A 25,265-nucleotide genomic window follows, 5' to 3' on the forward strand; every position below is an offset into this window, starting at 1 on the left:
AACCAGGCATGCTGCTGCATGTGAACAGTGAATGCACCATGTACGTGTCGAGGTGCAGGTCTGACAGCACGTGAACAGCGATGGAGCCAGAGATGTGCAGGCACCATGCATAGCTCTAGCTGCAGATACACAAGCACTATAGCACCGGTATGGAAAGATGCAAAAATACATTTGCATGTATATGAATGCATAGAGCGAGCCTATCCATGCACTGCATTGCCCTGGCTTTACCCTGTCCTGGCAGCGGGTGTCAGTCATGTTTGCACCACTTTAAAGTCCTTTTGCCATCCCGCACGGGTCACGTTCCCTGTGACCAAGATCCACGCAGCATTGATACAGAGTACAGCTGAAGTGAATCAGACATGAGTGGGGTTTATTTATTTTTATCTCCATTAATATTTTTCCCTTCAGTAAAGATCCCTCCCTGGCCCAGCAGAATATAGTCAGGCACCTCCCTGGGTGTTTTTAAAGCTCCTAAAAATAGTGGCGAGCCCCAGCCAAAGTTAACAGAGCTGAACTTTCCATGGAAAACAGCAGCAGGCAGGACACAGGGGGTGTTTAAAACAATTAATGTAAAGCTAACATAGAAGCACCAGCGGGTCCCCAGCCCCACTCCTGGTCCTGCTGCCGTCTTGCAACAGGTAGAGCTGCCAGGAGAGCTTATTTATGTGTTTGCTGAGGTGAGCACAGCTCTCAGCACTTGCCTGGAGAAAGCTGCAGCTCCAGGGAAGACCTGGAGGAAGACACTGGAAAGAATTTTATTTTTTAAGGCTGGTGAACTGCAGCAGCAACAGACGGGACCTTGTTCTTTCCCTCTGTCATGTCCTTGCCGTGCTGCAGAGTGGCTGATGGCCATGGGGTGCTGTGCAGAGCCAGGGCGCTCCTGGGAAGACGGGTGCAAAACTGGGGATCTCCCAAAGCCCAGCACCCATGACTGCTGCCATGCCATGCCATGCCTGTAGGACACATAGGTGGGGTGCCAGGAGGTGACCTACCATGGGAAGGAGGCGATGAGAAGCCCTCTTTCTTCCAGGCTGAGGGGTAGGTGCTGGGGATGATGGGCCTGGTGCTTGGGGTGATGCTGGTCTGTGCTCCACAGACTGGCGGGAGTATGACGGCCGGGCTCCACGGCGAAGGGGACAAGCTGAAGCTCTGGACCATCTTCTGGGCCAGGTGAAGACCATCCACCAGCACTGCGTTTGCCACGGTGAGTGCACGGCACAGCACTCCGGAGAGGCTGGGGTGGGGGATCCAGCTGGGCCCCCCAGGGTTGTGACATGGTCTGGGGAGCTGGGGTGGCACCAGGAGTAGGCCTATCCCATGGATGAGCTTTGCAGGGAGACAGCTCAGGCAGTGGAGACCTTGGCAGAGGCTTCCCACCAGGCTGGCATGCCATGCCACCAGGCTGCTGGCATGGCCCTTCGTCTCCTGCTGCAGCATCGTCTGCTCTCTGCTTCCCAGAGCCCTGCAAGAACCAGCCGCAGAGCAGGAAGCACTCTGTCTCCAAGAGCCTCAAGCACCTCTTCCACCCTGGCAGCAAGTTTCTCAAGACACTGAAGCGGTGAGAGGCTGATGTGCAGGGGTGATGGAGAGCCCATCTCTCAGTGGGGACATAGGGCTGCCCATTCTGGGCACGGCCAGGAGCTGCATGCACAGGCCAGGGACTGGGGGTACTCAGAGACGGGTCCTTGCCTGCAGCAAGCTGGTGGTGTCAGTGGAGATGAGTCCCATTGCCCAGAATTCAAACGTTTCCCCTTGGTGTATCCCTTTGGACTGGCCAAGCTGTGCCCATACCCAGATCCCTGCACCATCTCTCAGCAACACCCAACACCCCACCCTCCTCTAGACCCCACCACCCACCTTCACACTTGGTCTCCAGGCACTCCAGCATGTCTCCTGCACAGGCCTGGCCTCGTCAGCCTCCCTTGTGCTTGTCCCAGGGCATCGGCCATGGCATTGGCCAGGCTCGCCTTCCCAGCAGCATTGGGTTCCTGTTCCTGCTCCTGTACTAGCTGTGTGCTGCTTCTGCCACGGGCTGTTGGAGAAGAGCTGAGACCTGGGGCAGGGCATCTGCTCTGCCCTTGGGAGAGAGACCCTTTGGAAAATGAAGCTGGCAGCTGGGGGTGACACTGAAGTCTGTCTTCCCTCCCATGCAGGGGCCTCTACCTGACAGCCATCTTCTACAAGGACGACAATATCTTGGTGACCCATGAAGACCAGGTCCCTTTGGTGGAGATTGATGACACCTACTCCTGCCTGCTCATGCAGGATTTTCTCTGGTTCACCAAGGTGGGTGGCCCAGGGACCCTGTGCTGTGCACTGGAGCACAGTGGCACTGTGTCTCCTGATACATCTCGGTCTGTTGGGCCACCACCCTGGATGCTGCTGAGATGATGGCCACCGCGATCTGCGGAGCACCTGTGCCAAATGTGCATGGGGCACTGTGGGGCCTTCTCCGGGGCTGGTTGGGTCTGATTTGAGGCTGGGAGCAGCATCAGGGGACGCCCCATGTGCACAAAAGTGAGCACAAGCTACTCCAGCTACTTGCACCAGACAATACAACATCTGGCAACTCCTGGGCTTCCCAGGACCTCTGCTGTGCCTCCGGGACCTCTGCTGTGCTTCTGTCTTCCCATGCTCTGTGGGGCAGAGTGATGCTGAGAGCCAGTTGTAGCCCAGGAGTGCCGGGGTGAACCAAGAGGACATCGTACACCACTGCTGCCTTCGTCTGGCAGCAGCTCCCCCTCTGCCCTGGGCACTGGGGCTTGGCAGTACAGGCAGCCCACAGGCTTGCTGTTCGCCGGTGTTCATCATGGACTGAGAAACCACCAGGGAACAGCATTTCCACCCCAGCCCCTGGAAGCCCAAAGGTGGGCGATGGACTAGCACCATGCTCGGCAGCCTGCATGCCACAATGGGTGGGCGATGGACCAGTGCTGCACTGGGCAGGGCTGGGCAGGCTGCGTGCCACGACAGGTGGCCGCTGCCTCTCCACAGGGATGCCAGTGGCTTCTCAGCCATTTAACTGCTTCACCACAGCATCATGCCATGCAGCTCTGCCTCTGTTGTACAGAGCAGGACGTACACGGTGCTGCTGCCTGGTCCTCTGCTGTCCGTAGGCTTAGTGAAAGGGCAGGTGGGCAGCTCAGGGCCAAAATCTTTTGCTGGATGGTCCTTATCTACTGAGAGAGAAGGCTATTTTCTCCCTCCCTTTCTTAGCTATCTTCTACTCAGGCTTAAGAAGGTCTCAGTCCTAGATGAAGACAGATATCTGAGTGGACACGGCATGGTGCTTCCCTTGGGTACAGGCTCTGGAGGCATCTCGGGGTGCCTGTGGCATAGGAAATTGCACCCCTGCTGAGATGTGATATGTGCAGGTGCACTTTCCTAACTCAGCTCAAACAGAAAGGCAAATGGATTTCCCCAAAACACCTTTGTGTGAACCAGCTGCAGGCAGCGGTGGCTAGTGGTGACAGCCTTTCCATGTGCTGCAGGTGTCATGCATGTGGGATGAGATCCTGTGGCTGCGGCAGTGTGTCACTGTCTCCCAGTCATCCTGTTCCTGCATCCTGCAGACACGCTTCAAGATGCTGCTGGCCATCTCACAAATGCAGGTGAGGATGGGCCTGGCAGGGAGTGAGCACTTTTTGGAGGGCACTGTCAGCCAGGCTCCCTTGGGAGCAACATGCACATGTGCCACAGCCAGGAAAACCCAAGGCTCTGGCAGTCCTGCCCATGGCTCGGTCAGCAGCAGCACCGGGTGCCCCTGCCTTGTCCTCCCTGGCAGGACCCCGGTCGTGGGGCAATGGGGTGTCAGGCTTCATGGCAATCTTGTGCAGAGGGACAGGGGGCTGCCAGTGGGTGCTTTGCAGGGCAGGCTGGTTTCCAGCAGGCAGAGGGGAAACCCCCAGTCATGTCCTGGCTGCCCAGACCCACAGAGCGCTGTGCCTTGAGGATGTCCCCTGACCTGCTGCCTTCTCCTGCCCTCCCATCCCATCGTGCAGGGGCTGCTGGGTGTCCAGGACCTGGGTCAGGTCTTCTTCGAGCCTGTCAAAGACAAACAGGGCAACATCCTCATCGTCACTCTGAAGGAGGTGAAGACCAACCAGACCTTTGAGAGCGTCCGCTGGGTTCCCATCTGCAAGCTGCAGACCAGCCGCAAGTCCGTGTCTTCCCCAGAGGAGCCCACTGCTCTGGACACACTGCTAATCTCCATCCAGGTGCTGCGCCAGTGCTGTCATGGCAGGGGATTGCAGTGGGCTTCTTTGTGGGACCACCAGTGCTCCCTGCTCCTCCTCGGGCTGGAAAGGCCATGGCAGAACACAGGCTACTGAGGGTTTGGTCCTGGCTGCAGGCAGAGGGGGAGCGGAGTCCAACCAGCAAGTAAAAACATTGTTTTGGGTTTTGAGCTTTGAGGGGAGATACCAGGTTGGTGCCAGATTCATGCCAGCAGCACCAGATTGTACCTGCTCTGCCGCTTCCCATCTCCTGGCTGGGCTGGCTGTGCCACAGCAACTGGCATGAGGGCAGGAGAAAGCCCTGCTGTGAGGGCTTGCTCAATCCAGCAGTGCCTTTCTCCTCAGGACAAGCTGGTTTACCACCAGCGGAGCAGCCATGCCCTCTCCCCGGGCCTCTACCTGGGCTACCTGAAGCTCTGCAGCGCCGTAGACCAGATCCGAGTGCTAGTGCCAGAGCGGCTCCCCAACATCCTGTGTCATGTCAAGATTCGCTCCAACCCCAACATCTCCAGGTGGGGCTTGCAGGGCAACTCACCCAGGGCAGCCAGGGTCCTCTCTCCCATCCAGCCTGAGAGCACCCATCACCTCATGCTTCTGCTCTTGGGCTCCTGGCAGCAGCGTAATGTTCCCTCTCAGCCCCAGTGCCTGCCATGCAGGGCAGCCTGGAGCTGCAGCAAACTCAGGTCCCCTTCTACCTCCACAACTCCCACATCCCTTGGGGTGCTGCACCGTCTGGGGAGGAACAGCCAAGCAAACACAGCTCTCATAGCAATTGCACATTCAGGTCCACCCTGAGCTGCTCCCTCCTGCACATGTCTGTCTCTCCCTTCTCCAGGGAGGAGTGGGAATGGCTGCAGAAGATGGCCAGCATGGAGGAGCCCATTTCTGCAGAGCCAGAGGCTGAGACCTCCCAGAACCACTTGTTTCAGGAGCTCCAAGTGGCCATCAAGGAGCTGATGACCCTGATCAACATCCCACTGCAAGAGGTACAGTCAGGTGCCAAAGTCTGGGGAGGAAGGAGGGGAATGAGCCGTGCAGCACCATGCTGGTCACCGCGGCAGGCAGGGTCCCACCGCCCCTGGTCCCTCTTTGCGAGCCTGAAGCATCAATCAGATTTTAGTCCCATGCAAATAGAAGGCAAGTGGTGGACAGCCAGCATCTGAAGCATCTGCCTGCCCAAGGACAGTGTCCACAGGAGCTGTTTGTCTTACCGTCACATGCACCTCCGAAGCAAGGATGTTGAATCTGGGTTTGCATTATTGCCTGACATGTGGTTTGGTCCTGGGCTCAGCCCTTGGAGCATGAGACCGGCCAGCTCTGCCCCTCCAGAGCAGAATGATCCCTGGCCAGCCATGGAATGGAGCTGCAGCGTCCTGGACCAGACTGCATGGGAGGAAATCCTTCCTCCACCATGCTGAGTATTCGCTGGGAAGGTGACCACCAGCCCCAGTGCCAGGCATGTGCTTCTGGCCAGGCAGCTGTGAGGGCACCTCTCTGAACAGGGCTGAGACCATGGCGGTGGCACTTCGTCTCTGAGACGCTGTTGTAGTGACTTTGACCAGTAGTTTAGAGACTTTTAGGAGAAGTAAGAGGGGTGTGCAGGTTATGCCAGAAGCAAGGAGCCTCTGACTGTGTGCTGAAACAGCAGTGTCCCCTGGCTGTGGGTGGTCCCTGAGGACTTCTCTGTGGATGAGGACTCAGTGGAGGGCCCACCAGGTGATGTTTGCAGCTGTTATCTGCAGTGTCTTCTTGCAGGCCAAAGATTTCCGTCTGTACAGCCAAGAGGTGCTGGACTTTGGGGGCCAGGTCTCCTTCCTGCTGTTGCTGCCTCCGTCAGATGACGTCTGCACTGCTCCGGGCCAGAACAACCCATACACCCCTCGCTCTGGCTTCCTCACACTGCCGCTGCAGATCTTCGAGCTAGGTGAGGAGAGAGAATGCCAAAGCCCAACCTTGCTGGTCTCCTTGTCCTCTGAGGCCTCCCAAGAGCTGGGATGGGCAGTGAGGTGGGCGGGAGCTCCCTTACCTCCCCCAAGAGAGGAGGGATGGAGGGGATGCTGAGGGCTCTCCAGGTGGGCTAGAGTGTTTGCCTCCTCCCTGCATTGGGTGAGTGCAGAGGAGCCCACAGGGCATCCACAGCAAGGGACCTGATATTTTTCATTCCCTTCCCAGTCCACTTCTTCACGTATGACCGGGAGTTCATCATCCAGTACTGCCAAGTGTCTGCCCTCCTGGAGCTGGAGTCGCTCCTCTCTCAGCAGAGCCTCAGGGAGGCCTTCTCCGACGCTGAGCTCTCCACCGCGAAGCAGAGGCACCAGCAGGTTCAGGACTACATCCAGGTACACAGAGTGGGAGCACACTAGGAGGGAGCCAGGCTCAACGGTGCCCATGGGATGTGGCCAGGACAGTCATGCCCTGGATGAGCTGCAGGAGTGTCCCCACCGGGGCCGTACACCACTGTTCCTGGCTGTGACCCTATGGGGTTTCTCTGATGGCAGATGGGCAGCAGCAGGCAGAGCTTTGTCTAGCAACTTCTTCCTGCAATGGTCATGTAAAAAAAACCTGATTAGAGACCTGGAGGCTCCTGTTCTGCAGGCCCCCACCTTGCTAGAAAAGGGCCTGGAAGTGCATTTTGGTATGGATGTGCGAAAGAGCAACCCATGCTACCCCCTTTCCCAGCACCGCTGCCTGCAGCACTTAGGTGCTGCTGAACCAGCAGCTGCTGGTGGCTGAAGCAGCATCTTCCCACCTGAGAGCACTTTCTTGGGATTTCCTGACTTGGGGATTCCCCCAAAGCTTTTGCCTCTTGGAAAAGGTGTGTGGGGAGAGCCTGTGTTTTGTTGTGGGTTTTTTTTGTTGTTGTTACTTGCTTTTTGAAAGGAATCCTTCATTTCCTATTTTGGCAGCAAATGGAGGAGATCTGGCGTGAGATGCGCTGGATTATGGATGCCCTGCAACACGCCCGGTACAAGCAGCCCTCTTGCGGGGTGTCTCTCAGCGGCTTCTTCAGTGAGGCTGGCAGTGCAATGAAGGAGAAAACCCAATCCACCTCATCCCACCTTGACTACCTTCCCTCCCCAGCGCCCTCACCGGAGACCAGCCGTAAGCTCAACTCCGGTAAGGACCCAGCTTTGTAAAGCTCCTGCCTGGTGGGCTCAGGGTGCTGCCTGTGCTTGGGGGGAATGGGAGGGCTTCTCTGGCTGGCTGCACCGTGGGGGTGTAGGCAGGGCTGGCATTGGGAGTATGGGCAGGGTAGTCAGTCTCGGTTGGGGCAGGACCTGCCCTGCCTGTGCCTTGGCGAGCGCAGCACGGGGGTACGGCAAGGGGGTAAACACTCAGCAGTTTCCTTGGACGCTATCTGGTGCGAACCCTCAGCCGGGGTTGCCGACAGCAAGGCTGAACCCCTCTTTGCTTCTCTTACGCCCCTCACAGACTCGCACGGGCTGTCAGACGAGGAGGGCTCCTCAGAGGTGTTCCTGGCCACCGACAGCGACTATGACTCCAGCAGGGCACAGAGCCCAAAGGAGCTTGACCTGGTGTACTCCTCCTCGGGACCTGAGTGCTGCAGCAGGAGAGTTGCCCGCACCCTCCGGGACAGTGCCCCGGATGTCCTGCAGACCCACGAGCTAAAGACCACACCACCGCCACCACCGCCACCAGAGGAGCCCCGGCCGCCCCCTGAGCTCTACGACAGCGACTTTGTCCTGCCCAGCCGACAGATCGAGCTGCTGCGCATCACAGAGAAGAGGCAGGCATACTGTGTTCGAACCAGCAGCCTGGACTTCCCCAAACCACTCTGCCAGGCAGCCAGAAAGTCCTGCCCTGGCTCCGTCGACAGCTCCCCGACAGAGAGCAGGACTGCAGGCCACTGCAGCCAGCTCAGACTGGGGACTGGCTCCATGCCCAGCCCCAAGCACGGCCAGGGTGGGCAGGGTTCTGAGCCCGTCTTCCGGACACGCTCGGCTGAGTGGACTCAGAGCTTCCAGGAGCAGCCAGAGCAGCCTGGGTACTTGGCCGACCGAGGGAAGAAGCTGGGCTCTGTCACCTTGTGGGTCTGCCCTCAGTATGAAACCGGACTCTCCAAAGAGACCAGTGTCAAGGTACTGGAGCCTGCAAAGGGCACTGCTGCAGCTCTGCCGTGCCCGGATGGAGAGGGCTGGCAGGATCAGGAGGCAGGCAACAAGGGCTCACATGCACTTCACCTGGCACTGCCCTCTCCATCCTCCGCCATTAGGGAGTGAGGTCCCCTGGAGACCCACAGCACTCCCACCCCTTGTTCCTTTGTCCCTGCAATAGTGACAAGGCTCGCATCAGCACGGAACAGGATGTATGGCTCTGCAGGAGTGATAGCCACTGCTGGGGAGGGTACCCCGGGATAGCCACCCCGGTGAGCCAGGGCCACGGGTAGGGTATTTTTGAGGGACAAGGCAGTGGAGCCATGGTTCAGCTCTTGGTCCATGGTTCAGCAGCTGATAGTGGGTTAGTGCCAGCTAGAGTGAGCAGGGCATGAGCAAAGGTCACATTGATGGGTTTCCCTCACCACGTCCTGGTGTTCAAACACATCAGCCCCCCTGGCTGAAATCCAACTATCACACCCCTGCCCTGTCCCCGGCCCTCCCACAGCCTCTCCTCCTTGGGTCTCTGCTCCCCTCCCTCCAGCCCTGAGTGCCTTTGGGGATGGAAGAGCAGGAGCCGCTTGTCTCCGGCCTGTGAAGGCAAGCAGGCAAAGCTGCATCCTTGCTGCAGGCATTTGGGACCACTGAAGCCACTGTGTGACCTGGTTCCTCTCCGTGAGGGCTTTGCTGCTGAGAGCTGGCACCCCCAGCTCTGATTACCCTCACCTGCTCTGTGTGGGTTCCCCCATGGAGGAGGACCCCAGGGCATATGTCTTTGGCAGGTCCCCCTCCGGCTCTGCCACCTCCTTTGCTCCCAGCCACAAAGCTCCTTCCCCTGGTGAAATTTCCCAGTGCCCAGAGTGGAGGCTGACAGACCAGCCTGAGCACAGCCTGCCCATAAAATGGCAGAGGAAGGACAGAGCCGACAGGCTGATGGGTTTTATTTCTGGGGAGTTTTGATAGCTGGTCTCTCCGCACCCAGCGGGGACATTAGAAGCAGAGGGTAATCTGACTCGCAGTATTTATTTTTCATTTGAGAAATTACCATAGATTTCTATGCAACTGAAGCACAGCCCTTGGGTTCCTGGCGGGCTGCCCACGTGGCTTTTGAAGTTGCAAAGCTCTGGACATGCCTGCTTGAAAGCGTTTTACGATGTTCTTCTCGAAGAAAGCCAAGTTCAAAGGAAAGCCTCCTCGGCTGGCATAAATCAGCTGAGTCCTGCGATGATTGTTCGGAGCTGGCAGGGTTCACGTGGGCCGAGGGCTTGGACCACCCTGCCAGGGCGCTGCTCCGCAAGCCCTTACAGATGTGCCAAAGGAAACCGTCGCCTTGCCCGGGCAAGGATGGATGTCCCTCTTCAGGGCCTTTGAAGTCAAGTAGTAGACTCCTGATGGTCGTTAGCAGCCAGAGCCCAGATGAGCTTGTTTTCTCGGCTGTATTTGGGATTCAGAGGGCAGTCCCCAAGAAAGCAGAGAGGGAGAGCAAGGGTAGCTGTTGGTGGGAGAACCCTGAGCCTGTGAATGGGATGAAATTTAGTACCACTTCCCAAAGAGGCTTCAGCTCAGCACTGGTAGTTTGTCAGAGCTGTTGTGGTTCAGCTGGTCTGACAGTCTGGATCCTGCTCACAAGAGGGACTTCACTAGGACGCTTCAGTAGTGCCAGGAGCAGTGCTGGGGCTGAGCCCTTTCTGGCCACAGGTAATGGGGTGGTGGGGCAGCCTGAGCAGAGCAGGCGATCCATAGGTGATACATGCAAGAGTTGAGCTGTAAGGACTCAGGGAGTGCAGTGGAGGCAAGAAAGTGGTGCATGAGTTGGGGCCCCAGCACACCAGGCATCCCAGGGCATAGCACACCTGCAGCTCTGCACTTGGCTGCTGCCACTTGTTCAACAGGCATCTTTGAAGCAGCTGTTCCTCCACCCCAGTGATCACCATTGTAGGACATGCCGTGTGCTGTCTCTGGCCACCAGTTCCTCCTCGTTCCTCCCCCTTACCATCCATCTCTCCCACCTTTCTCTTTCCACAGCTGCACATCACCAGCCAGACGTCCGCCGGGGAGGTGGTGAAGTTGGTGGTGCTTGAGATGAACGACATCTCCCGTGGCATGCTGGGTGCCTCGGCTGCCTTCTGCTACAGTGAGGAGCAGCTGGAGCACTTTGGACTGGTGTTCGCCTCCAATGAGAGTGAGCAGTGGCTTCCCAATGAGTTCTTGCCTCTGTCCCTCCAAACTACCCGGCCCGAGGGGCGGTTCTACGTCCGGATCAAGGATACATCCCCTCTGGTGCTCCAGTATGGGCCAGCGACCACTGTATGAGAGGAGGAGAGCCGGCCGGGCGGCTCAGGGACCTCAGCTTCCAGAGAGCAGACAGCTCGTCTCTGATGCTTCCTTCTTCCACAGACACCCTCTCATCAGTCATCCGCGCGGTGGAATGGAATCATGCTGGGCTGTGTGTTATTTGTTTGTGTTTGTTTTTTTTTTTTTTTTTTAACCAAAGAGACATCAAGACTCAGTTTTTCTGACTGCAGAAGAAGAGGGTGGAGTGCGGAGACCTCAGAGCTCGGGAGGAATCTCTGCAGGAATGGAATTTTTGAAAGTAAACATTTTTAAGGGGAAAGGGGGGGAGAGAGAGAGGAAAAATATTACAAGAAGCAGCAATACCTTTTTTTTCTTTCTTCTTTTTCTGAAAAGCCTTGTTTGGGATTCACTGAAGGCAAAGCCACAGAGGATTGCTGGGGAGGGTTGTGGTGTCAATGAGGAGAGGGCACAAGTCACAAGGACAGCACTGAGAAGGGTGTGTTCCTATCTGCCTTCCTTTCACTGTACCTGGAGAAACAATTCTTGCACATAGTTCTTGGAACAAAATGATAATATTATTTTTTTCCTGAAAAAAATTAATAATAATTGTGCTAGAGACACTGGAGTTGTGTAAGAGGTGAAGACTCTTTGACTTGTTTCAAAGGCAACAGGAACCCATGCGGCCAGCCCCACGCACACACAGACATGCACACAGTTGTGTTGATACCACCACTAGAGGTTGCAGCATCTGCTGCAACACCCTGTGCACCAACCTGGGATTTTCTTTCCTCCTTGGCTGCCATTTTGTTCTGGTGATTGTGCTTGGCCTCTCTTGTATGTCCTATAGCATGACATTTTGTTAGCCACTAGGTCTCCTGTTTTAACAAGGTTATTTTTCTCATCTCCTGTGGTCCATAGTAAAGATGACTGCTGCTGACTACGTATCACTCTTTTCCTTCTTGTGGCTTGATGTGTAGTGTTCCTTCATCCCCCAAATTAGCCCTGATTTCAAGGGCTGGGTTCATCTTTCCCAGGAGTGTTTAATGGGATGCTTTCCACCCAGTGGAGGTTTATGTTAACACGCAAATCGCATGTGTGAGAGCAAAGCACAAATTAAAAATGTTTTTCTGGGCTTCGTTGCTCTGTAAGGCAGTAAAATAAGCTTTGGCATGCAAAGGCAGTCACCTCCATGTGGTGTTGGGCCCAAGCATCTGCAGTTAAATGCATTAATCCAGTCCTGCAGCCTCCACCGAGGGAAGAACACCAGGAGAAGAGCGTGGAAGGCAGCAAGAGCTCACAGCTGTATTGCAGCTGGCGCAAATGCTTTCAAGCAAGTGGCAGCAAGCAAGGTGCGAGGCTGGCAGTCCTTCACAAGGTGAGACTTTGGTTGCTGATGCACCTGTAGTGGCCACCTCACTCCCCTTCTCTCTGCATGGAGAGGTTAGGGCTGGGCAGCAGACCCCCGTCCCTGGATGCCAAGGTGAAGGCAGGGGCTTTGTGGGCAGCCGCGTGACTGCTGTTGCTCCTCAGAGATTCGTCATTCTTTGCCATGTTGCAGAGAGCCAGCAGCACACTGTGCGGTGCGGGCAGGAATATATCCCGGCATGAGCCCTTCACCGCCCCATGTCAAAGCCACTCTGAAGGGGATGATCATGTGCCAGCCCCTCAGCTGGTGCAAATCAACAGCACCGCACTGACGTCAGTGCAGACACGGCTATGGGACGTGGAGGCAAGTGGCAAATGAACATTTCAAAAGGCACTTCTCCCATCTTCTTTCCCCTTCGCTCATCTCCTGCCTCGAGTTAAAACCAATCCCACTTTCCCAGGTCAAGGAAGAAGCAGGTTGGTGAGTGTAGAGGTTCCCACTGAATTTGTCCTTGTTGGACATCCATGGGGATCAACATCCAGAAGAGGCAGGAGCTGCAGGGTAGGCCCTTCCCTAGCAAGATCCTGTTCACATGCGTCACCTACTGATGCTCACTCAGAGCCTGGGGCAGAGGAGAGGGAAGGCACAACTGGTGGAAAAATATTAAGTGGCTTTCTGGAAGTCACAGAGTGAATTCAGTATTAGAGCAGGGCTACGTACAGAAAGCTACATGTGTTCCTGATGCTTCTGAGCACGGGTCCATGTAACTCTTGCTGCCCTTTTATTTGACCCCAGAGGGGAAAAAGGCCTCCCATTTTCTTAAGCAATTGTTCTCCCTTCCTAGAAGCCCTGCTCCATCGAGAGATGGAGTGACCCAAAGACAGACTGACTCTTTGGTTGGAGTATACATGGGGCAAGCTCTGCAGCTAGACCCTGCTGGGATCTTGTTACCCACATTTCTCAGTGCAGAGCCCCTGCCCATGGGAGGATCTCAGTGGCTGTGCAGTGCGTTTCTGCAGGAGTTTCTCTGGCTGCATAGCAGGATGTATCACTTGGCTGTAGGGAACAAAAGTGGTATGTGGTTTCATGGGAGTTCCTCCTCTTGCCTGGAAGAGGAAGAGGGGAAGAGCAGGAGCCTGGGTAGAAGCAGAGTTGGATGCAGTCAGAGTGGGAAGGGTGGGAGTTGCATAGCAGTCATGTAGGAAACCCTCCTACCAGGGGCACTGGGACATGTGATGTCCTGATGGAAGCTTCACTCCTCCACCAAGCACATTTTCAGCCTTGTGAGATGGACTTTAGACACCTCTGCCCTGTGCTGGTAAATGATGCATGATTAGGTGGGGCTACCATGAAGAGCAGAGCAAGGAGGGCCTGGGTAAAGAAGAGGGGTTTCTGGGACAGGCTCTGCCACACAACCTTTTTTGAAGAATGGCACTTGGAAGGTGGTTGCATCTTTTCACGTTCTCTGCCTTGGTGGCTTTATGGGCACATCCACATTTTCTTTCCAAATAGGTCCTGAAGCCTTCAGACACTCTGCCCTTCCCCATGGCCAAGGAGTAGGAGCAGAAGCTGTGTAGGCTCTGTATGCAGCTGTCTCTAAGACTATAATCTCAGTTCTAAGTGCTGTGGGGAGCCGATGTGGCTGCTTGAACCAGCCTGGAGCCTTGAGCTGTTTACATGAAGGTTGTTTTTTAATATTTGAAGGCTATGTCACGTGCTCTTAAGCAGGATGGTGTTACAGTTAAGACTGGGCCTTAGTGGCTCAAGGGCCTAGGGAGCATTGAGGCTCTGGGTTAGGTGGCTCAAGCTTTGCTCTGTCACTTCTTCACCCCCCTGTGCCTCAGTTGCTCTCTGTTTCCTTCTTTCTCCAACCCAAAGCCATGCAAGTGGCCCGAGCAGGGCTGGTACGGGGCTGACAACCTCCCACCAGCTTCAGCATCGCATCACTCTGGGCAGCTGGCATGGCGTGACGAGGTGTTGCTGTCAGGCAAGGACAAGCCAGGGCAGGCACTCTCAGCAGCACAAGGATTAACAGTGTTTGCCCTGGTAGGTCTCCTTGCACTCTGTGCTAACTGCACTGGTGGCAGAGGTTTGGTGAAGGGGGCTTTCTCAGTGGGGATCAGCGTGGCACTCACTCTGGCATGTGCACCATGCCACAGATGATGGAGGAAGATCGCCAGAGCACCTGGCCTCAGCCCTGCTGTCTCTTGGCATGCGTGAGCAGTGGAGGTGGAACTGGAAGAGGCATCATTTTGCTTGTAGCAATCCCTTTTCCCCAGTATTTTAATGAGCAAAGCAGGCTAAAGTCCAGGAGGGGCCCAGGGCGGGGACTGTACCTATGCAGACTTGCACCACTGGGCACAGACATCACTGTCCCTGCAGTGCCTGTGTCCCCAGTACTGCTAGCCAGAGGCACTGCCAATATCCAGGCCCAAACACCACTGTGCCCGTACATGCATGCACCCACCTGTGTGCCATACACCCACCTGAGCCCAGGTGAGCACCTCCTGTGTGCACTAACTCCCTCCATGCTGGCATGCCACCCAGATGCCCTGCACACACACCCCGTCCCTACCTGGGTGCCGTACACCCCAGACAACCCTGCATCCTGGTGGATGGGACACCCTTAAAAATCTCGTCTGGATGAGGGCAGATATAAGCAATGCTTATCTGGGAGGTGGGGCAGAAGCAAAGGTCTGGGAGAGACGGAGAGCAGCCTGTTGTCCACAAACCTGAGCTCAATAGGAAAGCTCGCTAGGCCAACACTGCTCATCTCCTGCTGACCTTAAGCCAACAGCAAACCAAATAGCAGGGGTTTCCCTTCTAGCTGGCAGCATGCAGGGTCTGAGGGCAGCAGTGGGCATCGCATAGAGATGCATTTCCTACCTTTCCTGGGAGGCAGGGACCAGTCTCCTCAGCTGGGATGTGTGGTCTCCTCTTCCAGGTGCTGTGGAGCACCAAAAGATGACGCTGCAGAACAATTTGTACTTTGTGAGGGTTTTTTTCATCTCTTTGTGAACATCACTTCCGTCACTAGTAGTGTTTAAATGCAGATCAGTGGATTAGTTTTTGCTGTTGGCAACAGTCAAAGCCAATTGGCTTGTCCAGTGCAGCAACCAGGTCTTCTGCTTCCTCTGCTTGGAGGTAAACCCAGGTCCAGAAGCTCAGCAGGAGAAACCTGGCATACTTCCAAGAAGGTTAATCAGAATGTATTAGTTTACATCACCAGAAGAGCCATCCCTGCATGGTATTTTGCTCACATTGTATGGATTCATAGAAATAAACCGGAATTTTGACACTCTGAATTTCCTCCCCGAAGTCAGGAGCTTGTTGGCATCAGTTCTAAAGCATCTGCATTTCTTTTCCCCCATCCAAAGGAAGTTGCTCAGTTTATCGGACATGAATCCAGCTTTGTGTTTCCCAAGGTTTGGCTTTCTGAGTCTGAGAAGTGGGGGGGGGTTTATTGGCCTTTTTACTTTTTGCCACCTTCTCCCCCTGCCCCTCCCCCCCCCCCCCCTTTTTTTTTTTCCTGGGACACTTCTCTCTTGTGTTTCTGCTTTGGAATTTCTTTCCTTAGTTCTGGTAATGGGGGAAAGCTGAAGAGCTACCCATTCTATAAAGCAGCTGCAATGTCCACAGAGGAGAGATGCTCTGAGTCAATCTGTTGAAGTCAGTGGAAGCCTTTCTTCCCTCAAACAGGAGGCAAGAAAGCGATCAAGAGCTATGCCAGCCATCCACACACAGTGGAAGTTCCAGGGCTATTCCAGCACACGCGATTACTAAGTTAATTATTGTTCTATCATGTGTAGGAACTCTGTGCAATTACTGTGTGGTTGCATGGACTGTTTACCCACATAGCTTATAAATAGAGCCGTATAATTGAAATGTGGTGTGATCAGATTTATGCTGGGTGAATCAAGGGGTTGCTGAGTGCCCACACTTTCCATCCCCAGCACAGATGCCCGCTGAGGATGCAGCTTCACCGAATAGCCACTGAGCAAAACACTGTTGGCCTGAGGCTTACTGTCAAATAGCCTTTGCTCAGACAGCCCAGGTTTCCCCGAGAAACCACACACTGGTGTACTCTGTACGCTATGGGCAAAGCCACTTCCTGTGTGGAACCAGGCTGGACAATGCAGATTTTACACCAAGATTGCAATTTTCCAACCACAAAGACACTTGGATTGGAGGAGATGGGAGTCCTGGAAACGTTAGCACCATCAGAAAGCTCTGGCTGACTTTGGTGTGTCTAGGATTTTTTGGCTTTGAGGTTCTCCAAACCCACCTATAGACCAGGCAGAAAACAGCTCTTTCCACCCCATGAAAATTCCCAGGACACAGGAAACTGTTCTGTTCCCAAAGTGACCTGAGAAATAAACCACCATGAAAACAGGAACTGAAAACACGAAACTAAAAACTCTTGAGCAAGCAATAGTGCTTTATTTTATTTTATTTTCCACTTAAAAAAAAAAAAAACCCGAACACTAACTTTTTTTTTTTAACCAAACTAATTTTCACTTGAAAAACCAAAACATGGAAACAGGCCAGTGAATATCTACAAGTTTGTTCTAACTCAAGAATTTTGGAAGATACCATTTGTTGAAACCAACAATCTATTATGAAAATTTATATTACGGCTAAAATGGCATTTTTGGTGGGAAGAAAAAAGAAAAACCCAACAGATTATGTGTTGAAACAACGTTTTTGTATGGTTATTCCCTCAAGCTCCAGCTTAATCCAATAGACTGTAAACCACATGCTTAAAGCTGAGCATGCACTCTGATGACTCAGGCTTCAAAGAACCTTTGGAGATGCAAATGTGTTTGTCCTGAAGTAGTTTAATTTGATCTGTAAATTAAGATAGCAACAAGAGTATGATTTTGCTCCTCTTTGACCATTTTTGAGCTGCTGGACCCCATTCCTAGACTTGCTGTACCACTGCTTGAAATGAGGCAGTGGGCAGCAAGAGCTATAGCCACTGACTAAGAGCAGAGTGGCATTGTGCACGTCCTGCACCTCCTTGCTAGGGAGTAGCTGGCTAGTACCCACTTTTCACCTGACTCAGCCCCTGGGAAATCCCAGGCTGGAGCTGGCTGCCCAGCCTGCAGGAGATCACAGCAGCTCCACTGTCGAGGTGCAGTTTGCTGTGGCAGAAATAGCTGCAAGTGCTGCTCCTGAGCCAGCCACATTCCTCTCTTCCCTCAAAGCCCTCTGTGGTGCCCGCCACATCCAAACCACAACAGAGCACTCTGGGCAGACAAATGTCACTGCTGCTGCTTGCAGTCATAGAGGGCCCATCACCATGATGGTATCAGTTGACCTGATTCCCAATGTTTTCCCTTAAGACAGCTAGTTTCCAACAGTGCCTTAAAACTGGAAATGAAATGCACTAAGTCCTGGAAATCCATCCCACTGAGCTCCTGACCATGCTGCCTGGATAAGGGGGCAGAGGGACAAAGTGTCCCAGAAAGGATTAGCAGCGTGTGCTGTGGTTCACGGGTGAGCATTGTGGTAGAGGTGCGTACTAGGAGATGTTATCTTCCCAAGTGTTGTGCTATTTCTGGCCCTAGCGCTGCTGTTCCTGCTCCTTCATGAGCAACATGCTCAGTTAATTGATCTACATTAAGAACAAATCCAGCCTGGTCCCCCACAGTGCCATTCATTGATGCAAAGCTCAGCATGTCATGGGGTGGAGACTTTCATACAACAGCATGGCTTAGATGAGGGCAACACTTTTGTGCATGCTGGATTTTCACTCTGCCCACAGTTTACCCTGTAATGACACCAGTAAGCTGAAACCAGGTGCTGAAGTCTACTAAAGTTATCTTAAAGGATGCGGGAAATTACCAACTAATTATAGATCCATATATCTTTAAAGAAAACTTCCCTTTGGTGGCATTTGGTAGAGCAGCCACAAATACCATGTGTGTTTGGGCACAGAAGCAAGGGACGGAGAATACACCAGGGTCCCACTGTTGCACCTTGCAGTCAGCATCGGTAAAGCATGAGCGTAGATCACACCACCAGGCTGGTGGGCACACCCTGGCTGTGCCTGGTTGCATCCTCTCACAGGGGCTGCCTGGTCCTGCCATCGCACCCATTGCAAGCACTGAGTGAGAAACCACAGTGAGGTGGTGGTACCCGGCATGCTCGGACAGGGAAGGAGGGTGGGACCCAGTGCTGCGAGGTGTCCTGGAGGGGGTCAGCTTTCTTGGTGTCTAATGAAGAGTTCTGCAAGGGGAAGACCCTGTGATATGGTCTTGCAGTCGCTCCACTCTAGGCTGGGCACTGAGCATGGATTAACAGTGCACCCAAACTGCCACAGGGATTTAAATCCCAGGTTTTGTTGTTTTGGCCATAAGTGGAAACATACCTTTTTGCACCAGGCTGATGCACAAATATTTGTACAAAGTCTAGGATGCATGATTGACTGGCTCAGGGTCAGCTGGTGACGTGCTGCTGTGGCAAGCAGAGACAGAGCCATGCTAGCAGAAGGCTGTGGCCCCTTGCTGGTCAGGCCTGATCACACAAGGATGTGCATGGTGGTGCAGACGGGCAGCTGGGACACTGCCAGGGGCTGGGGTTCCTGGATGGATGCCCACAGGTTAAGTAAAATAGAGGTAGAAGATGTGTTGGAGAGTCTCTAGGAAACACCCATCTGGACAATTTTGTCATGGTGTTTCCTTCCAGATTACTTCCCTAGCCCTCCTGCTTTGCTAGGTTAATTCAAGGTCAGGTCTCAATGAAGTCGACTGGAGAGTTGCCCTTGTCACCGGTGGGACCAGAGATTTGGCCTGGGAGCAGGCTGCTGGACAAGGGGTGGTGATCCACCACCACAGGGAGTGCCTCTCACTTGCCATGGCTTGGGTCTTGTTTTCTGGTCCAGATTGTGACGGGGAGCCAAGAAAGGACACTTGTTCCCTCCATTGGCCATTATCTCCCATTTCCATGTGTGGCTGGTACAGGACAAACCAAGCCCTTTTTAAGTTGTCACCAATTGCGGGTGACTTCACAAAGCCAAGCTCTGTTATGCTGTCATGCTCTGGCTGGAGGAGGCTTTGATCTGGGTGTTTAATGAAGACGTTAATTGATAGCACGTGGAGAAGAATTTGAGCAGCTCTGAGCTGTCTCCCAGCCCCTCAGATCCCAGAGCCATCATCCCCTTCAAAACAGAACAGAAGAAGAGTTATTACAAAACAAATCATGTTTGTATAGGCGCTTAAAAAAAAAAAGTCCTCTCCAGCTCTGTTAAGCTCATATTACTGGCAGAGCTGAGCTGAAGCGACCATGTGCACCATCGAACGCCTTCAGCAAATTAAACCAGCATCAACGAGAGGAGAAACAAGGCACTGCTGTCCAGATCCTGTCCAGACTGAAGCAAGACGAGACGCGACGCGGGGCGGCTGTGGGTCCCACTCTGCTTGGCAAGGTGCCTGCAGCGGAGCTCTGCTCCTGGAAGCGCCTGTCCCCAGCAGAAGGGAGACTTCTGCCCCCTGGGAGCCCACGCCTTCAGGCCAAGGATCCCTCAGCCCCAGCGCTTTGGGGAGCTGGAGGTTTTTCAGTGCTCAGCTCCACACGTTCTGGCAGCCATGGCTTGCTGCAGACTCTGTCCTCCTCTGCCCAGACGTGCGCTAACTGCAGGCAGCGCCAGGCCCTGCATAGCTGGAGCTCGCATCCTTCCGGACACGTATGTTTCTCCTAGCTGATGGTGCACATCCAGCTCTGGCCACTGCTGGCAATATCCTCTTCCCAATGGGGCTGTGGGTTACCTACTGGCAGCCAGCTGTGACCTTGTTGCTCTTCTCTGTGACTTTGTCTATAAGATGCTTCCATTCCTTGCCTGGTCCAACTTACCTGCACCCCAGCTAAACACCCAGCGTACTGCTGGGAGACTTGGGAGGATGCAATATTTTGAGACCTCTCCCCCTCCATCAGATTGGATTGGAATTGGCTGGTGGACTGAGAAGTTATTAGGAACAGACACCCCCAGACAATGTGATTGCACAAGCTTCATTTCCTTAGAAAACCAGGCCAGCAGAGCAGGAGTCTGTCAGTAAACATGCTGATTCCAGGGTCTTTTCTGTGCTGCTCGCAGGAAAGAGCACACAGCACTGGCACCCAGCCCGCACCACCAAACACTGCCTTTTGCTCAGGACGTCTGGACGCAGCTCGTCTGTCAGAGGATCAGCAGCCTTTGAGCGGAGGGTTACGTTGCCCATGGCTCTTGGTGATTGCCAACAACCCAAAGTTCTCCCAAGGCAGGTAGGGTAGATGATGTGGGGTGAGCTGCTGATTGCTCCCATAGTACACAGTGTGCACCAGTGGGCACCAGTGGACTTGGACTCAGTCCTGTCTGGCAGGTGTTGTTAGACTCCACTGCTGCCCAGAGGTAGACATCATGGTGCTTATATCCAGAGCCATCCATCCTCCATGCTCAGAAAAGTGCAGGAGGATGAGATCTCCCCGTGGGATATGGTCCCTGCAGCCCAGCCTCTCTGTTTCCAACTTGCCTTCCGTGTGGGACTCAGAGCTGGGAATCCTGGGGCAGGGCATTTTCTCCCTTTCCTCACCCAGGCACTTATCCCTGTGCTTCCCAGCCTCTGGAGTCACAGCCTCCCTGCAGCCAGGCTGGAGGAAGATCTCTTGCAACACTGGAATGCTCTGCAGTCATTACCTCTCTCCCCAGAAATTTTTGGGGTCAGAGGACATAAGTCTCAGTAATCGTCCAACAATGTCAATGGAGCTCCGTTGATTTACACCAGCTGAGGATCAAACCCCTCCCTTTCCTCTCCCATATTTAAGATATTTTCCAGACTTCAGATGTATTCAGAGGAGACAGTTGATGGCTCCTGGGTTGTTGAAGAGGTTCCAGCTTTGATCCTGGCCTGGAGTAACATGAATATGGTGGCTATCCTCGCTCTGCCTCTACGTGGAAAAGCCACGGTCCCACAGTTTGCTGGCTGTCAAGCTGGCAGACTGACTGGGACAGGCATTAGGGAGCCCACACACATGCTGAAGGCCTCTTCAATCCGAGATGTGGCTCCATCACCATTTCTCTCACAGCCAGCACAAGCACACTCCCGCATATGCCGTCACTGCTCCATAGTATGCTATGGACCCCACCACCTCGGTTCTTCGTTTCTTCAGCTACAAAAAAATCCAGCTCACTGAAGCTTTCTTTGCATGGTCCATCTCAGGGCTCACCTCATCCCTCCTCAAGCCTTTGCCAAGCAGGACATCACTGCCATAGAGCCAGCAGAGCAGAAGCAGCACTGCTGAGCTCAGGATGCACCCACTGGGGACCAGAAAACCCAGCTGCCTAGACCATGAACCGGTCTATATGCAAGAAAAAAACACCCATGAGCATTGAGGCAACCTCAGTTTTCATGCGTAACAGTGAAAGTTTATTCTGAGCCCAGTGTTTTGGTCTGGGCAGCTGGGCCAGTCTTGAGGGGAAACACAGTTAATATTGCTGATAGCTGGATCCAATTTATAAGGCACTCAGCAGAGACAATCATCAGGGAAGGAGACAAATAATCTTCAGGCAATTAAATTTAATTGTTCCATCTGAAGATTATTTATCTCCTTGCCTGATGAACGTCTCCTTGAAGCGCCTAATAAATTGAATCCAGCTATCACTGATAGTGTCTGCTTTCCCCTGGCAGTAGGGAAGGGTGTGGAGAGCAGAGCAGCACTCAGCTCTGTGTGTTGCTTAAGATCTGTCACCTCGAAACATCTTTTTAGCAGACTTGAAAGTGTCCACAGGCTTTATCAATACACTGCTCATACAGAGAGCTTGGCAGTCCTGGGCTAGATCGTGCAAAAGCTCCCAGGACAAGGTGCTGGGTGGAATGAGATCCCATGTATTAGGTTATAATGTCAGGCACCAGTGAAGATTTCGAAATATCTCTGTCTGTCTGTCTCCACTTCATTAGCTTTCGGTCTGGCTGTTTGTGAAAAGGGCCAAGGAGGAGAAAGCCCCGCAGTCTGGAGTTGGCTGAGAGCTGATCTGCCACAGCACAGGAGTTTGGAGAGGGGTTTCCCATGGGATTATGGAGCACAGCACCACTCCTGGGAACTCCCCTGGGGCTCTCCATCCCTGCCAGTGAACATCTTGTGCCCCGAGCAGGTCAGTTTAGAGCTGGGGCAAGACCTGTCTTTTTTAGCACACTTCTTCAGTTGCAAATACTGTACTTGTCTTCTCAGTTGGCCCTTTTTCATGTGTTTGCTTGTTTGTAGCCTGCATGGAGATGGGTCTGCGCTGGTTGGGAGGCCCAACATGTACTTCCAACAGGCAAAATAAGGTTGGTCCAGGCCAATTAAAGTGAAGAAAGTCTTGCAAAGCAGTGCAGTCAGGAGATCATCCCAGGAAGGGGGAAGAGGCGTCGGTGAGGAGTGTGTGGAGCCTTTCTCCCAAGAGAAAAAGACTAACTGCAGAGCAAGTTATGCTCTGGATGGTCTGATTTCCAGGAGGCAGGATGCGTAATCCTCATTTGAGATCATTTAACCACCCAGACAGTGGATTGCAGCCGTGCTTATGTTCCCAGAGCTCCTGATGGACAGGTCACTTGACCTGTGAACAGCCTGTGCTCTGCCTGTCCATGACCTGTTATGAGAGCTGATTGCAGGCTTGAGACAGTGGTAAAAGCCTTGGGAGTCTGTGGGTGTTCTAAAGGATGGTGCGGTTTTCTAAAATCAGGTCTGTATTCACCATCCAACCGTTCAATAGTTCAGTAGTATTTAATTAACATTGAATTTGATGGAATACATAATTTTGGAATGCTATTTACAGTGCTAGTTTTCTTACATAAATCCATGTGTCAGAGTTTTATCTATTATTATAGTCTTTAAAGTAGGCAGATGTGCCTTCATGGCCAACTGCATGTTTTATTAATGGGCTAAAACTATCAGATGTATTGTAAATCACAGGATATAGCCACCAGTCTGGTGCTTCTCTCCTCCAAAGTCCCAAGGCAAGTGAGCTTAATTGCCTGAACGGCTTGTAACAAACCGTGGGGCACATGCTCACTTCTCCCAACCACTGGTAGTCCCCTCTGCCATGCCATCACTGCCTCTCCTCCTGACCACATCTGCTCCCCTTTGCCTGCTCTGGAGGGCATGCAAACGTCCAGTTGGCACATGCAAACCTTCACATTTACATATAGATAATGTAATTAACGTGGGCTGCTCTTCTCCCTTGACTCCCTATTTTGCCTCCCATGGTTCATCTGTCCCCTGCCCCTCTCTTCTCCACCCTCTGCCTTCCAAAGTCAAGGGGAGGAGCAGGGGACCTAGGACCTCTCCAGCAGAGCTGCATTCCCCAGACCTTTTCTTCATTCAAGCCCTCACACTTGTGTGTATGTTGCACCCAACTGGGTCCTGTCTTGCTCAAGCTAACAGAGCAGCATCTTGCTTCATTTGAATATTTGCTAACAACTTAAATGAGCTCTTTTGCGGGATTGAAAATACTGCATGGGTGATCACACCATCGGAAATAACCAGGAAAGGCAGGGGAGGGACATGCCAAAAGTGAAAGCCAATGTCAGGCTGAAGGTTTTGTTGAAAAGCGTTTGGCAAAGATGCACTGCCTGCAGTCAGAGCCCACCCAGCAAGCTCCAGGCGCGCAGCAGGGCTGGCAAGGGCCCATCCGGGACTGCTAGCTTCCATGCAAGTGCCAGGACTGTGCCCAAGGACATCACGGCCAGAGGCTCAGTTCAGAATCGCCACCTTCCCGATATGACCAAGTTTTGGCAGGAGCAGCCTCCTCCCCTCCTGCATGCTCAATACAGAGCAGGAGCTCCCTCGGGATGCTCCCAGCAGAGGTTCCCCAGTGAGCAGCTCTGCTGCTCTGCATCAGCCAGCGTGCTGTGGAAGCACCAATGGAGACTCAGACCCTCTTCTGCAGACAAGCCTGGCAGGTTTTATGCCTTGCTGATGACAGAAATACCCCATTGCTGCTAACAGGGAGCATAGCCAGCAACAGGGCTCACTAAAGAGGAATTAAGAGTATTTTTGGAGGGCATCTGTAGTGAGTGCAGGTTAGCTGCAGCACTACACGACTAGTGCTTAGGATGATGCTGTCTGCAATGGTGTCTTATGTAGATGAAGAATGAATCTGCAGTCTTTGAGGTCTGCTCCTGAAAGAGGCTTGGAGGCCCCCTGTCTGCAAAGGGAGGTGTTCTCCACAGCTGGCTTCGTGGAGGTGTGAAGGACGAGCCTTTGGCCCAGGCACTGGCATGCTACTGACTGCTGCTCAGGTCCTGTTCCCCAGCAGCATCAATGTACAGGAGAAGGGATGGGGGAAGGCTAGGAGGAGACCGTTTTGGTTGGAAAGCACTCGAAGATCTGGGAATAGCAGGAGCAGTCCATGGGCAAAGGGAGCCATGGCGATTGCAGATGAGGAAGATGGCAAGGAGGAGGGAGTGCAGGGCTGTGCATGATCATCTCCACTTTGTGCATCTGTAATGATAGCACTGGACATGAGCACAATACTGAAATCCTAGATTTGTGCGTAATACTCCACTGGGGACAGATGTCCTCTCTTGTTTTGTACACTGTAAATGCAATATTGGTCCCAAACCCAAATGATTCCCCCCATCCAGCACTGTCCCCCCTCCCATCAGCTGCAAATGGCACAGATGGCTGGAAAAAAAAAGAATAGCTATTTTTAAAAAACAAAAAAAAAAAACCCAACCCTGTTATTTCTGCATTTTTTCTGCATGAGGACACTTCCTTCCTTCCAGGAGAAATCAATCCAGTACCAAAGTGTTAACCGCTTCCCAGCCGTCTCCTCCATACAAGGTGAAGTTGTGCTGGCCCCTGGCAAATGCCCCACCTCACTGCACTCCCAGGCTGCCCCTCCTGGCCCTGTGGCTTGTGAATTGCCCCTTGTTCCCTGGGGAGAGGGATAGAGGAGGCTGGAGGCACAGGCAAAGTCATGGTGAGCCCTCAGGAGGGCCATGCGGGTTGCAGGAGATGCTGGACAGAGAAGGCTCCAGTCACGCAGCAGAGCAGGAGAGGGTGAAGGAGCTCAGCCTGGCTGTGTGCACAGTTGGCTTCCCAATGGATCAGGAGCAGGATGCATCCTTGGCAGGGACAGACTGCTAGCAGCTCGGAGGGGCTGGACGGGCTTGCCAGCAGACCGCGTCCTTGTGGGACTGCAGTGCACTGGCAGGACTTAGCTCCTAGCAGTGCCAGGGACAGGCTGAGCATTACCTGCTCCTGCGCAGGGGCTCCTCACGTGTCCTCCTG

At 53.6% G+C, this 25,265-nt stretch overlaps 1 protein-coding gene across 1 annotated transcript in view; it reads left to right on the forward strand.

Annotated features, from left to right (window-relative positions):
- Nucleotides 1–10,666, forward strand: part of LOC104028017 (ankyrin repeat and fibronectin type-III domain-containing protein 1) — a 221,210-nt gene extending 210,544 nt beyond the window's left edge. Inside the window, exons 12-23 of the mRNA XM_075718985.1 lie at nt 1,100–1,207; nt 1,462–1,561; nt 2,157–2,289; nt 3,495–3,614; nt 4,005–4,220; nt 4,584–4,750; nt 5,074–5,224; nt 5,994–6,162; nt 6,411–6,577; nt 7,145–7,355; nt 7,671–8,338; nt 10,379–10,666. Coding sequence (XP_075575100.1) covers nt 1,100–1,207; nt 1,462–1,561; nt 2,157–2,289; nt 3,495–3,614; nt 4,005–4,220; nt 4,584–4,750; nt 5,074–5,224; nt 5,994–6,162; nt 6,411–6,577; nt 7,145–7,355; nt 7,671–8,338; nt 10,379–10,666 — 2,498 coding nt within the window. The remainder of the gene's footprint in view (nt 1–1,099; nt 1,208–1,461; nt 1,562–2,156; nt 2,290–3,494; nt 3,615–4,004; nt 4,221–4,583; nt 4,751–5,073; nt 5,225–5,993; nt 6,163–6,410; nt 6,578–7,144; nt 7,356–7,670; nt 8,339–10,378) is intronic.
- Nucleotides 10,667–25,265: the final 14,599 nt, after the last annotated feature.

The sequence above is a fragment of the Pelecanus crispus genome, chromosome 11, assembly GCF_030463565.1.
Source record: "Pelecanus crispus isolate bPelCri1 chromosome 11, bPelCri1.pri, whole genome shotgun sequence".
NCBI classification, from domain to species: Eukaryota; Metazoa; Chordata; class Aves; order Pelecaniformes; family Pelecanidae; genus Pelecanus; species Pelecanus crispus.